The sequence below is a fragment of the Anomaloglossus baeobatrachus genome, chromosome 3 (assembly GCF_048569485.1).
Source record: "Anomaloglossus baeobatrachus isolate aAnoBae1 chromosome 3, aAnoBae1.hap1, whole genome shotgun sequence".
Classification (NCBI taxonomy): domain Eukaryota; kingdom Metazoa; phylum Chordata; class Amphibia; order Anura; family Aromobatidae; genus Anomaloglossus; species Anomaloglossus baeobatrachus.
Window position 1 is genome coordinate 376,632,339 of NC_134355.1, and position 15,176 is coordinate 376,647,514.

The window sequence follows — 15,176 nt, forward strand, 5'->3', positions numbered from 1 at the left end:
AACACCTATATGTGTGAATTAGGTGCCAGCCTAAAAATACAGGACTGTAATAAGGATAATAAGCTGCACACTAACCACTGTAAAAATATAAACATGAAAAATGGTAAAGCATCACTGCTATAGGGATACTATGAACAATGAAAAATACATGAAAATTGCATTGCAAAACTGTTATGAATATTTGAAAGTAGTAGAGATATTTAGCAAATGTATTGATCAATGCAAATGAGCCCGAAGACCAACGTCAAGGTAATCTCTAAATACCTTGTTGTTGGTTTTCGGGCTCATTCGCATTGATCATTACAATTGCTAAACATTACTTTACTTTACTCTATTACTTTGAAATATTCATAGCAGTTTTGCAATACCATTTTTCATGTATTTCATTTTTTCCAGATTGCGAAATGTATTTTTCATTGTTCATAGTATCCCTATAGCAGTGATGCTTTACCATTTTTCATGCCTATATTTTTATAGTGGTTAGTGTGCAGCTTATTATCCTTATAGCTTTTTTTCATTCAGGCTTTGATAAAAGTAAAAAAATATTGCAAGTGAGGAAAAATCTCAGAAAACCTAACCTTCACTCAGAATTGGAGATATATTAGGAAACTGCTTACCTTGTATTTTGTTTTATGGTCAAATCAAAAGTATCCATTTACAATAAAGGTGTCATTCTTATTAATACAATCTCATTTTGCGATGATACTGTCCCATGAGGTGCTGTACCGTATTTTTCTACGTTAGACATTTTTTTTCCCCAAGAAGACCTGTGCTTTAAACACCATATACGAGCTCCTTTAATTCTGCAGCCCTTTTATGTTTTGTGCTACATTGGTCCATTGCAGAGATTAATATTTTATGATTTTGGAACACTGAATGTGAAATCTTCGCTTAATCTCCGACCTGACATTTCTCTATTCTTCTCTCAGGCGTGCGCTTTCACCCTTGTTTACCAGATGTCACAAACCATTGGCAGTGTCTGGGATGGGTGGGTAAAGGTGCACATCCCCATAAAGACTGGAGAGATGTCACGTTGGACTGTAAGCAGAGATTTCACATGTTGCTATTGGAGCGCACTTTGTGAAATCTCTACTTACAGTCCAACGTGACTTTTCTCCAGTTTTCTAGACATATGTGCTTTTTCACCCCTCCACACCAGGCACTGCCAATGATTCATATCTGGTAGACAAGTGTGAAAGCGCATGTCCCCAGAGAAGACTGGAGAAATGCCACATTAGACTGGAAGCAGAGATTTCACATAGTGTGCTTACTTCTCTATTTCTTCTCTGTTTTTTTGGGGTTTTTTTTTACAAGTTATATTTTAATAAATTGCCATTTATCAACTTTTACAGTTATGATTAAGAATGTTTTACGTAGCTTGAGCCTTCATACCCTTCCCCCTCCTCTCCTCCCTTATTAAAGTTCTTCCCATTTCCCTTCCCTCCTTCCATTCGCACCCACTTCCCTTCAAGAATTTGATATTGGAAAAAAGGTGTTTTAACTGATAATTCCTTTTCTTTCCTGTATTATCCTACCCCTTTAAAATTAATAAAATTTCTGGAACACAAAAGCAACAAATGAACATCATTATAATAGAGTAACATAGTGCAAGACGAAAAGTAACAGCAGAACTAGGAAACCTTATGAAATTTTGATGGATATTTATCTAAATTTTTGACCAAATAAAGTCTTCTTTAAATGATCTTACCAATCATTTTATTGTGCGCATCAGGCTTCTGAAACCGAGCAATTAGCCAATATTACGAGAGGAACTTTTACCTGAGGGTACAATCATGTACTACATCGCAATGAGGTAAGAGGCTGACTCGAGTCTTCCAAGACAAGAGACTTTGCCAGTTCATGGCTCTTTCGGACCCCTGTCTAAAAAGGTTCAACCAAAGCCGTTAAATCTACACCCAATCACCCAATTACCATATGGCGTCCAAAGGTCAGTGGTACATAGGATAGTGATCCAGAGTGATCTATGGCAAGTTTTGGCAGGAAGGGGGCCATGTTGCAGAATTTGCATTATGACGCAGAAGCTTCAAGACCTCCCCAATGTATTTCAGAATCATCTTATGATACAGTAATGCAAATTTTCTATACTAACAATCGTCTGCATCTTTCATGAAGCTCTTGGAACCAATTCTACAATGCAAAATTCTACTAAGATATATTCTTCCTATTCAATAAATCCACAGTGCATGCGAAGCTTAGGGAAAGTTGATTTTTATAAGCCATAGGGAAGTCATTTATTAAAAGGAAACTAAAGTTAGTCCGCCACCTGGTGACTGTATGAAGGAATAGCAGCGACAAATCTCATCTGTATGTAAATGATTTCTCTATAACCACAGATCATAAATGTTCAAGTGTTATACATACTGAGGTTTATCCATCTGCAAGCAGAAATATAAAGCCTGGGGTCGCTGCCGGGCAGAGAAGGTGAATCTTTGCCGGTATAGTAGAGAGCTGCACATACATAATTTCCCTAATGTACTTCTATTTTCGGATCCGCTCAATCTATGAGTGATCCTATAACATAGCAGGGCAGTAGCATTTCCATATTATTGTCCTGCGAGACTGAAAACAGAACAGCTGTTTATCAAAGTACAAAAGGCTGCGGCTGCTGAATCTGATTCCCCCGCCGCTGACATGCCCCATTGAAAGAGCTCAAATCCATAGATAGCGAAAACCTACAAAATGTGCACTGAAAAATAAATGTATCCATAGACATTCTGATTAAAGGGGCTGTAACACCACACAACCTCCGCTTAATCAATTCAAGACAGCAATTAGAATAAAAAACAACAGTGTATACTCACCTCCAGTAGCAGCGCCGTTCTAGAGGTGTTTGCGCCGCTGCTCCTGGAAAGTGATGGGACTTGTGTCATGTGTCAACAGCAGTCTTTACCATTCACCTGAGCGGATGTCTGTCCTGATGGAACATTGATGAACGACTGAGGTTGGACGGATCCAGCAAGCTTCACCGCGGCATGAGCAGGCTCTAACGCATCAAGCCTCTAAGCACTGCCCAATCCTTATCTAGACAAGTGGCCATTCTGAGACTGCAAGGCGGTCGGCAACCTTGGCAACGTACTGTACACTATAGAATTAAAAATTTTGCAATTCTTGGAAATGAAGAGGATTTTTTTTGGTGGTAAATTGCAAATTGTGCTTTTTTTCTTTCTGCTACCTCATCTGAGTGCAGCATAATGTAGGCAAAGAGATCCTGAATCAAATGATGTATCAGATTACTGGGTGCAGCTATTCTGACACAATCAGAATATTTAGATTTAGACATGTAGCAAAGCTGAGAGCTGTCCCGTCCACACCAAGCTCTCTATGCAGATTGTACAATGACAGTGAGGTGCTAAACAGAGGAGGGGTGTGATGGACTGCCATGTACAAGACACTGTAGTCCAAGCAATGTTAAGTCCTGCTGCTTAAACAACAGATCGGACATTGATAAGACAGGCATTCCTGAATTCTATGTTTTAACGCTTGTAGTATGCTGTAAGGTGGTAGGACCTCGTGTGGATTAAGTAGAAACTAGATGTTTGGGGTTAATAAATTGGTGAAAGAGGGTGTGTTTTTTTTGTATTTTATTTTTAATTAAGGATTTTGTTCGCTGTTTGTGCTTATTTCTTTGCACTTACAGATGAGTAATGGGGGAGGGGGGTCTCAGACTCCTCTCATTACTAATCTGAGGCTTAGTGGTAGATGTGAGCTGTCATTAACCCCTTATTACCCCAACTGCCACTGGCGCCAAGGCAATCGGGATGCCCTGGGTCAAGTGCCGGAAGTGTCACATTTAATGGATGCGATAATTTTGGGCGGCTGCAGGCTGCTATTGTTAGGTGGGGGGGGCCCCATAGGGGACTGCATGCCATTTTTTAAAAATTTAAATAATTGAAAAGAAAAAAAAAAAAACTGCATGGAGTCTTTCATGTTGATACACAGCCAAGATAAGCAAGCAGCTGGGTGCTGCAGCCTCTAGCCGTATGCTTTATTTGTGCTGGATATCATAATATGGGAGAGACCCTATGTCAATTTTTATTTATTTATTTTTACACCACTATAGAGATGCACACAGCATCTGTGATTCCAAGCAGTCAGACACGCTGTCACACAGGGTGGGGGCATGGTCTGGCTGCAACCAATCACAAACACCAGGACTGCCGGTGTGCAGGGGAGGCAGTGCATATGTACGAGGTTAGTGTGCAGACCCGCAAGTAGTGTTACAGCCACGCAGAGACTGGTAAGTGTAATGCGCCTAATCTAATCTTCCTAGCCCTTTCTACCAGCATTTTAAAGCATATGATTAGGATTCCCACAGACTTCTATAAGGATTGGCGTCTAGCCAGATATCCAGAATGAATTCCGGGCCCGGACCAGGTTTTTTTTTTTTTTGTTTTTTTTTTATAAATCTGATTAGACCCGCTGATTCAGGATATCTGCGGGTTCGCCATCTCTAGTTATAAATGATCTGGCCCTAGTTGTTCTATTGATGTTGTGCCCATTTCATACATAAGAATTTTTATTTAATTTTTTTTTCCTCTTAGAACAGGGCAGTTTCCGATATCTGTGTTGATACATGCAGTGAGCGATCACATGCAATCCAGGTTAAACCTACATTTTGCAAATAAATTCTGCTACATTCTTTCTCTATTGGTAAATTTGAAATTTTGATTTATACAATTGTTTGTGTACCAATCAGTTCAGCGGCACTCACAAGAGGTAAAATCCTTATTTTATTCGTGGTGTGAGAGGAAAACCTTTCTCCTTGCGGAGACTGACACATCAATCTGGCTGCCACTAGTGAGGAGACTTATAGCTGCAATGCTTCTCTGGGAAATATGTAAATTGTCTCTTCAGGGAGGAAGGAGAAACTCTAGTGCCAACTATTGGAAGTATCAATCCTTAAAGTGAAAAGTGACCCTTTAACGAGTCTTGTCATGTGACTTAGGGGTACTTTGCACACTACGATATCGCAAGCCGATTGTAGCGATGCCGAGCGCGATAGTCCCCGCCCCCGTCGCACATGCGATATCTTGTGATAGATATGCACTTACCTGCCCTGCGACGTCGCTCTGGCCGGCGAACCGCCTCCTTCCTAAGGGCGTGGGTTGTGCGGCATCACAGCAACGTCACACGGCAGGCGGCCAATAGAAGCAGAGAGGCGGAGATGAGCGGGACGTAAACATCCCGCCCACCTCCTTCCTTCCGGGACGCAGGTAAGGAGATGTTCCTCGCTCCTGTGGCTTCATACACAGCGATGTGTGCTGCCGCAGGAACGAGGAACAACATCGTACGTTATTATTATGGAAATGCCCGACACTACACCGATCATACAATTGACACCTTTGCGCTCATTAATCGTAGTAAAAAGGATTCACATATTCCGATGTCGACAACGACGCCGGATGTGCGTCACTTTCGATTTGACCCCACCGACATCGCAGCTGCGATGTCGTAGTGTGCAAAGTACCCCTTAGGCTTTAGGCCAGATCAGGACCTCAATTTGCAGACACGGTGTTTTAGGGTGACTGCCCCTTATCAGTGCAAAGTATGAGATCTCTATGTAACTTTTGAAGAGACAATTTGCACATTTCCCAGAGGAGCATTGCAGCTATAAAAGTCTCCTCACTACTGGCATGCAGGATTGGTGTGTCCGTCTCCGCAAGGAAAAAAGTTTTCCCCTTAGAGCCAGTCTTAAGCGGGCTTTACACGCTGCAACATCGCTAGCGATGTCGCGAGTGATAGCACCCACCCACGTCGGTGGCACGTCACGGGGTGATCTCTGCTGTAGCGAACAATATCGCTACGGCAGTGTCACACGCAATTACCTGTTAACCGACGTCGCTGTGGCCGCCAAACAATATCTCCTTTAAGGGGGAGGTTCGTTCGGCGTCACAGCGGCGTCATTAAGCGGCCGCCCAATAGAAGCGGAGATGAGCGACCGGAACATCCCACCCAACTCCTTCCTTCCTCATTAACGGCGGCCGCAGGTACGATGTTGTTCCTCGTTCCTGCTGTGTCGCAAATAGCGATGTGTGCTGCCGCAGTAACGACAAACAACCTACGTTCCAAACGAGGAACGATTTTTTAAAAATGAACGACGTGTACACGACGAATGATTTGACACCTTTTTGCGATAGTTACTAATCACAAAAAGGTGTCACACACAATGACATCGCTAACGAGGCCGGATGTGCGTCACCAACACCATGACCCCGACGATATCTCATTAGCGATATCGTTGTTGTGTGTAAATGGACCTTTAGCCTCTCATACAGCTAGATCAGATCTCATACTTTGAACTGACGAGGGGCAATCACCTGGAAACACTATGTCTGCAAATTGGAGTTCTGATCTGGCATACAGCCCAAGTCATATGACAACCCTCGTTAAAGGTTCACGTTTGACTTTTAGGATTGCTACTTCCAATAGGTGACACTAGAGTTCGTCTACTTCACCCTTTTTTTTTTTTTTTAATTCGTAACACATCACAAAATAGCAGTCACAATGTTGGCGATAGGCTGGATGATGACTGTTTCACGCTGCTCGCACTTCCACAGGTCGACCAGAATTGGGGAAGACCGCACGCTGTTTCATGTTTTTTTTTTATCCTTTTATATAAATAATTAAAAAGCCGCATGTGGTTCCTCTTATTTTGATACACAGCCAAGATAAGCGCACGGCTGGGGGCTGCGGCCTTTAAGCGTATGCTTTATATGTACTGGTATCACAATATGGGGGACTCTGCCATTTTTTTTTTTTATTTACTTACTGTATAATATAGACCCTCAGATAGCGCCTGTGATTTGAAGAGTCAGTCAGGCTGTCACTCAGCATGGGGGCGTCTGACTTCAACCAATCACAGATGCCAGTGGGCGGAGAAAGCAGCACATATGCAATTAAGGTAATGAGCAGCCCGGGAAGTGAATGAGTGGCCACAGGAGCAGTTACAGCCACGACAGACACTAACTACAGCCCACCTGCTTGTCCACTACCCAGACAAGCCATTCTCAGCCACCATATTCCCACCACTTTATAAAATAACAGCAGTACTCCCATAAAGAGCAGGCATCTGTTCACTGCTCCGAAGAGCTCTTTGTCGATAAGGCTGCAGTGAGGATATAGGTCTACAAAACATGATTAGTGGCCCACTCATTGGTCCAAGGCAATTTACCTTGGCATTGCCATTGAGGCTATGTTTAGTAACTGTAACGGCATCTCTAGAGCTCTATCACACAACGGGGAGCAGAGGAGAGGTTCCACTAGGGCCGCTGAGGCTAACAGGCAAGTACTGCTTATTTCACCATTTCAAGCATTACCCGACAACCCATTCTTCTATTAACCCCCTAATGTCTGTTTGTAGAAAATCTTAAGACAAGCAATGTATCTTACCATATTTGTCAAGCAGTCCAATGGTACATCTGAAGACACCTCCAAAAGCAACATCCTCTCCAAATATCACTGTGAAAGAAATAAAACTGCTTCATTAACTTTCATTAGAAAAGTACATAGCAAAAACTAAAAAAAAAAACTTTTATGTATAGGTGTATTGTATAACTTTGTTAGGGGACACTAGGGTTGTTAACACTTGAAGCATAATTGGTAAACTGAGCGCTATCCTGCATCTGCAGCCAGGTTGGCAGTTATACATATAATACCGATATTGCCCCATGTATGTATACAGGTCACTTGCAGCATATCATAAAGATCTTAACAGGACAAGCATGATTAAGACCATACAGAAATGCAACACAACTATTGAAAAATAGCTAAATTCGCAGGCACGAGGATTAGGTCGGGTACGAGGATGACGCAGTGACGCCATGCACAGCGCCGACCATAATCTCGGGCCTGCGCAAATAGCTTACCGGCACGCGCGAGGGCAGCTATGTTTTCTGTTCTGCCCGCGATATGGAAGAGCAAACTGCGCCTGCGCGAGCGGACATGACTGCACAGGCGCGATATTTGAAAGAGCAACGTGAATGATAATGGAGGCGTCATCACATCAATCAAGAAAGATGGACGGCGAACAGCGGCAGGAGGGGGGACAAGAGCCAAAAAAAAAAAAAAGAGGGCACCCATCTGACCACACAGGTGATTAGCATATGTGGTGGTCAGCTTTTATAAACTTATTTTTGGGGTCTGTAAGGGGAGTCAGGGAACAAGGTGCACCTTCATAGAATGCAGCCCAGGAGCTGAAGAAGGTGATACTGTTAGTTTAATAGTGAAAAAACTGGTGACAGGTTCCCTTTAACCTTGTATTCTACCCACACACAAAGTGTATATAATAATATTATATTATAATATATATATATATATATATATTATAATATATATATATAATAAATATTATATATAATAAATATTATATATATCACACACGCCATCGATTTTCCATGCCGCTGTTTACTTTTGCATATATATGGTCTTCATCATGCTTCTCATGTTATGGTCTTTATGTTGCGGATTATACTACCATGCCAATACCGCCATCAAAATTAAGCCAGCTACACACGTCCACCTTAGTTTAGGCTCACATGTTCGTACTTTTGATATGAGACAGATCGTAATGAGAGTCTCATATGTGCCTAGGAGGCTCTTTGTTCAGTTCAGGTCGGGAGTTGCGGACAGCACTAAGACCATATGGACGTGTGAATCTAGCTTTACAATGAGGATGAGAAATTCAGTGAAGTACATCCAATATCTTACACATCTCAAAAGTTATGGTGGGGGGAGGCGAGGGGGGGGTTGGGTGAAAGTTTTTTTGTTGTGTCTCTACAAAACCAGTCAACCAAGATCCCGCATGTTCAGCCACATCACCTAGATCGTCTTGTGCCATGGGCCGTTCAATAAAAAATGATACACCTAAAGCAAGGCTGACGTTATTGGAGGAAATCATAGTAACATTAGTAGGCACTAGTGATTTACGTTATGGGCTCAATGGAAGGTCAGGGCCACCCAAACCATCCAACATCTTAATACAGAAAATAGGATTAAAACACTAAAGGGGGCTTTACAAGCTATGATATCAGTGCAGATATCGCTAGCGTGCGTACCCGCCCCCATCGTTTGTGTAACACGGGCATATCGCTGTCCGTCGCGCACAAAATCGCGCCCCCCCGTCACACACACACTTACCTGCCCTGCGACGTCACTCTGGCCGGCGATCCGCCTCCTTTCTAAGGGGGCAGGTCGTGTGGCGTCACAGCGACGTCACACGGCAGGCGTCCAATAGAAGAGGAGGGGCGGAGATGAGCGGGATGCAACATCCCGCCCACCTCCTTCCTTCTGCATAGCCGGTAGACGCAGGTAAGGAGATGTTCCTCGCTCCTGCGGTGTCACACACAGCGATGTGTGCTGCCGCAGGAACGAGGAACAACATCGCTAATGAGAGGTAAACGATTTCTGGTTTTAGGACGAACTCTCAGAGGCAAAAGATTAAGGGGTTGCCTGGCCCGGTTCAGTTACCCCGAGGCATATAGGAAGGAGGATTGGAGGATGGAGGTAGTAGTCGGAGGTTAGGAAAGTCTTTTAAAGTGATTGTGACGCCACCTGTGGTATGGTATGCCAGGGATGGTGGCCGCCGCCGCTGCAGGGTCTCTCGCCGGAGCAGATGTTAAGTGCAGCCGGAATGGTGTCGTTCCCCACATTAGGTGCGGGATTACCCCAGGGAGGATGGCGGGGGTGGTGGTAGTCCCCATTGGCACCACAGCGCTGGGCGTCTGTAAAGGAGAGGCAGAGGAAGGGGCTGCAGTTCCAAGTGTTTTTACTCACAAGTCTTTCAGACGCTGCCTGAGGTACCGTCCTCTGCCACGATGGGCTCCAGCCAATCCCGTATCCGTCGGCGGTCACCGCCGGTGACCGTGAAGGTTTTTAGTGAAGTGTCCCCCTGTAGCTATCCGTAACCCGGGCCAAGCCTCTTGCGCCAAGCCACAGGCCCACGAAGAGAGAGGAACACTAACTCAAGTTGTCAGTGCTAGGTGTTATCCCAAGCTGTGCCCAGGAAGGTTCTGTCTAAAGTGTGATGGTTGCTCCTACTTCTACCCCATGTGGTGCCTGCCCCCGGTTGTTGTTCTAGCGACTGGGGAAGTCCCATGCTTCGTGATGGTTGGCTACCCTGTCTGCCCTAGTCAAACACCCTGTGAGTAAGCACCTGCTGTTTGTGTGCGTTTTGTGAAGGCACTGGCAGGTTAACCCCCTCCAGACCCGGGATAGATATTACCCCATAAAAGTGGTGTAATACGCTGTGGCGCCTGAAGCCCAAGGGTGCCACAGAAACATGTAGGGGAACACCAACACCCACTCAAGCGGGACCTGGAGGACCTCTTAGGACTTACACCTTTCTATGAAGATGGAATGCCCTGGTCTGCACAGCGCCTTAGCCTACCTAAAACTCAAAGCTGTGGACGCAGGAGGAGTATGGGCCTGGAGGTGGGTCCCCCATAAAGAAGATGGGTACACAGGACAGCCTACTATACATGAAAGTCAGAGTGAGCAGGAGCTCTGCGATCTGCTGGGGAACAACACCCCAGTGGGATAGAGGAAGTCACCTCTGTTGTGTCTGCTTGGTCAATAAGTTAGGCTAGTTTGCACTAGCAGTTATCACGCCTCATATGAGACAGTATCCCTGCATCCGTTTGCCATCTATCTGTCTGTGGAGCCGTATCATCTGAGTAGGTTGTCACCATCATGGCTGTGTACCTTCTGAATAAGTAAAAGTTCAACTGTGTTACTGTTGATCATGCATCCTGACTCTCCTGTTTTTCTGCACCAACAAAGGGCACGCCACTGATCACCTAGCTGACAGGGAAAACAGTGACACCAGCATAAAGCCCCACACGCCTACAGCCATGTGCTTTTCACAGTCATCAAAGCGCCGGAATATTGGCACGGCCACCAACATCTGTGACACATGTAAGAGGATCCGACCCTTTCCAGCATCCTGGGTATATTGCGCTCTGTGTGTCTCAAAAATTGGCATCATGAACAGAATCCCTATGTGCTTTGTGAAGAGAAATAAAATGGTGGACTTCTGTGTTAAAATGGCAGTTATGTGACGATAAAATGGCGGCTGTGTTTGAAAATGTTGAACTGTTGTGCAGTTAAAACAAAACGGCCCATCATGGATCTGCACTGTTCAAAGTCCACAGAGACAAGCCCTGCCTATTGCAAGAAGAGTACTCAGCAAAGTCCAACCTCCAGAAGAAAAGTGACACCTATTTATGCCAAGATCCAATTTGAACTAAGAAAACCACCTCCTGAAGGGAGAAGTCCTCCTCTAAGTAAGCCAGAGAAAGTAGTGCCACCCAAGTTGTGCCGTTTCGCCCTATTCATCATTCAGAGACCGTCCCCCATCTCCCTGTGGCAACTTATACTAGGCCAGTTGGACCCTTGGCTCAATATTTGTTGTATATCAGTAAGGCTGAAAAGTCTCCTTGAAAGTGTGTAAGGTACTGTTTTGTATGCCCTCAAGGAAAAAGCTAGGTCTATGCTACTTGAAAGCTGGACAAGCTGCACTTTTCTTTTCCTTTGCACATGTTGTGTTATTTTCTGCTAGATTAAGGGCACTTAAAGGGGTGGTTCAACCATATTTTTTGTTTTGTGGATCGATATTATATTGAAAAACAAGGTTTCTCTCAAATACCTTATGTTTGCAATAGTGCCTGTAAGAGGCGCTATTACAGACTGCTGTTCCCCGCTCTCTGACCTCCGGGCTCCGTGACCTCAGGGATCCGGTGACATCACGTCAAGTTCCTGACACCGCAGCCGGCCGCAGTGTCCGTGGCTGATGGGCGGTATTTCACAGCTCGTCACAGCCCATCTGCTCCCTCCTCCCTCACAGCAAAGCGCTGCAAGCAGGAGACACGCTGAGCTGTGACAAGCGGTGAAACACTGCCCACAGCCCAGTGAGTCAGGAAGACTGGGGCCGGCCGCAGGGATCTGACGTGTGCGGCAGTTGACGTGACGTCACCAGATCCCCGAGGTCACGAAGCCCAGGGGTCACGGAGCGGGGAACAGAGGTCTGCAATATTGCCTAGCACAGGCATTATTGCCAACATAAGGTATTTGAGAGAAACATTGTTTCTCAATATAATAACGAACTAGACAAAAAATATGGGTGAACCACCCTTTTAAGCGAAGTTGTGGCATGTTACACTCTCCACCATGGACGGTGTCTCCTGAAAGAACTGCTATATAGTAAGAATTGATTTAAGGACTGTTGCACTTTAGTGGAATTTGCCCCTGCTGTGAGAAACAAACTGTGTTTCTGCCCCTGTTATAGGCACTGTCCTGTCCCTTTTTCTTGTAGCGGGGTCCAAAGCTAGAAGGACCAAGGAAACCAGCCTAATGCAACCGCTTTTCTACCCAACTTACCTCAAGAGTTTAAGGAAGCATAGACACCACCTATGGACTGTTTACCGTTTTTGTGTTCCTTATTCTCTACAGGTCCAAAAATATGACAAACGTTTGTATACCGGTGATTCTATGTCTTGAACACATTTTTTTGTCTTGCAGAAAGAAGAGCCAAAGAAAAACCTGCAGATGTTTTATGAATTAGTTTATATGTATATTTAAGAATGTTTTCACTTTTGTGGTGTGCAGCAATGGTGCATGCATTACATGTTGCAACCTCGAAATTTTACTACCCATGTCCTATGCCTGGAGACAAGCATGTAAAAGAAAGGGGAGCATTTAGTACCCTAGAGTTGGGTACTATGAAAGTGATTTAGGCCCTGTGCGCACTAGGCGTTTTTACCCGCGGTTTTGCTGCGGAAATTTCTTGAGAAATGTTTGTAATCTTTCTGCAGACATTTCCCAGCAAAACCTATGGGAAAAAAAATAGCTGTGCGCACACTGCGTTTTTTTCTCAAGAAAATTCTTTGTGAAGATTTTCTTGAGAACATTTCTTGAGAAAATGTGCATGTCACTTCTTTTCCGCAGGTACCTGCAGTATACCCCCGGTATTTCACTCCATTCACTGTAATGTAATCGCGAAATACCGGGGGTATACCGCAGGTAGCAAATGATGTGCGGTATACCCCCGGTATAGCCGTGATTTACCTGCGGTAATGCTCATCGCTGCCTGCGGTTTTGCAGGAAGTGATGTCATTATGACAGAAGAGGAAGCGGAGCAGAGTAAACACACACGTCACACTCCCTGGACGCCGCACAGAAGCACTTCCGTGTGACCTCCACGTGCCCGTGCAGTCTGTGTCCCGCTCCGGCCCCGCGGCTGCCTGCCCTGCAGTGTGTCAGTGTCTGCCCGCAGTATCAGCAGCTTGTCACGCTGCAGCGCAGGCAGACACTGACACAGCAGTGTGTGCAGCCGCGGGGATGACGGGCGCTGCTGTCAGGAGGTGAGACGAGATCATTACCTGCTGTGACGATCTCCTGCCTCCTGACGTCACCGCTGTCACTGCCTTCTATGCCCGCGGCCCGAGACTGTCACTAGCGGTGATGTCACGGGCTCTCGCGATACTGCTGAGAATGCGGCGGGCATAGAAGGCAGTGACAGCACTGATGGCAGGACTGCAGGAGATCATCACAGCAGGTAATGATCTCTGCTAACCTCCTGATGGCAGCGCTCGGCATCCCTTGCAGTGACCTGGGCTGACCTATTGATGTTAGCTCAGGTCACTGCATTACTCTCCCAGCCAATGGGGAACCTTCTGTTCTTCACTTACTGGGACAGTGACTATGGTATGGATCGTCGTGGGACCCCCCCCTTACCCTTATTGGATTACGCTGGACCTGGATTTGATTGTTCTTGTCAATAAATTGGTGAAAGAGGGTATGTGGGGAGTGTTTTTTCAAATAAAAAATAGACAACAAAAAAAGTTTTATTTCTTACTGACTGGGTTTGTGATGTCAGGTATCTGATAGACGCGTGACATGACTAACCCCAGGGCTTGATGCCAGGTGACATTACACATCTGGTATCAACCCCATATATTACCCCGTTTGCCACCGCACCAGGGCAACGGGATGAGTTGGGGCAAAGCGCCAGGATTGGCACGTCTAATGGATGCGCCACTTCTGGGGCGGCTGCAGCCTGCTATTTTTAGGCTGGGGAGTGTCCAATAACAGTGGACCTCCCTAGTCTGAGAATATCAGACCCCAGCTGTCCGCTTTACCTTGGCTGGTGATCCAATATGGGGGGGCCCCACGTTTTTTGTTTTAAATTATTTATTTAATGTAAAATAACAGCGTGGGGTGCCCTCTGTTTTGGATTACCAGCCAAGGTGAAGCTGCCAGCTGTGGTCTGCAGGCTGCAGCCGTCTGCTTTACCCTAGCTGGCTACAAAAGATGGGGGGACCTCACGTCATTTTTTTAATTATTTATTTTTTGGCTAAATACAAGGCTAGGCACCCTTTAGTGCCACATGAAAGTCACTAAAGGGTGCCAGCTTAGAATATGCAGGGGGGTGGAACATTATATAGGTCTTTCTCATCTATCTATTCATCTATCCATCTTTTCCTCTATCCATTATCTATCGATTATCTATTCTCTATTATTTATTGCAGTTCAGCATAAAAAAAACGCAGGGACCAACCTGCGGAAAAACCGCGGCAAAAAAAAAAAAAAAAATAAATCGCATGATTTTTCCCGCGGTTTAGGTGCGTTTTTTTCTGCAGGTACGGTAATCTTCAACTCCCAGAAGTTTCTCAAGAAATTTTCTTGAGAAAAAAAAAAATCACTTTTCTAGTGCACACATAGCCTTATAGTCTTAGCAGCAGTTTACATGAGGCATGCTGCTTACACTTTGACATCAAGAGTTAAACTTCCCACAGGCCTGGTTACTGGGCAGAATAGAATGGTGGGCGGAGTCTCCTCAGAGGTTAGTCAGAGTACAGTTGGAGCTCAGTGCAAGTGCACACGGCAAGGAACATGTAGGGGGGCCAACCCCCGCTCCAATGGACTGACCCAAAACCACGAGTAGAAACCTCTTAGGACTTGCACCCCTTTAGGCAGATGGAATGCCCTGGTCTGCACAGCGCCTTAGCCTACCTGAACCTCAAAGCTGTGGATGCAGCAGGAGTACGGGACTGGAGATGGGTCCCCCATAAGGAAGATGGGTACACGGAAGAGTATACTATACATGAAACTCAAACTGAGCAGGAATTCTGGGGTCTGCCCCAGTGTGATAGAGGAAGCCA

At 45.3% G+C, this 15,176-nt stretch overlaps 1 protein-coding gene across 1 annotated transcript in view; it reads right to left on the reverse strand.

Annotated features, from left to right (window-relative positions):
• BCKDHB (branched chain keto acid dehydrogenase E1 subunit beta) overlaps positions 1 to 15,176 on the reverse strand; it is a 274,772-nt gene that overhangs the window by 241,404 nt on the left and 18,192 nt on the right. The window contains exons 3-4 of the mRNA XM_075341500.1: positions 7,411 to 7,479; positions 1,374 to 1,465 (exon numbers count right to left, since the gene is read on the reverse strand). Of these exons, the coding sequence (XP_075197615.1) occupies positions 1,374 to 1,465; positions 7,411 to 7,479 (161 nt within the window). The remainder of the gene's footprint in view (positions 1 to 1,373; positions 1,466 to 7,410; positions 7,480 to 15,176) is intronic.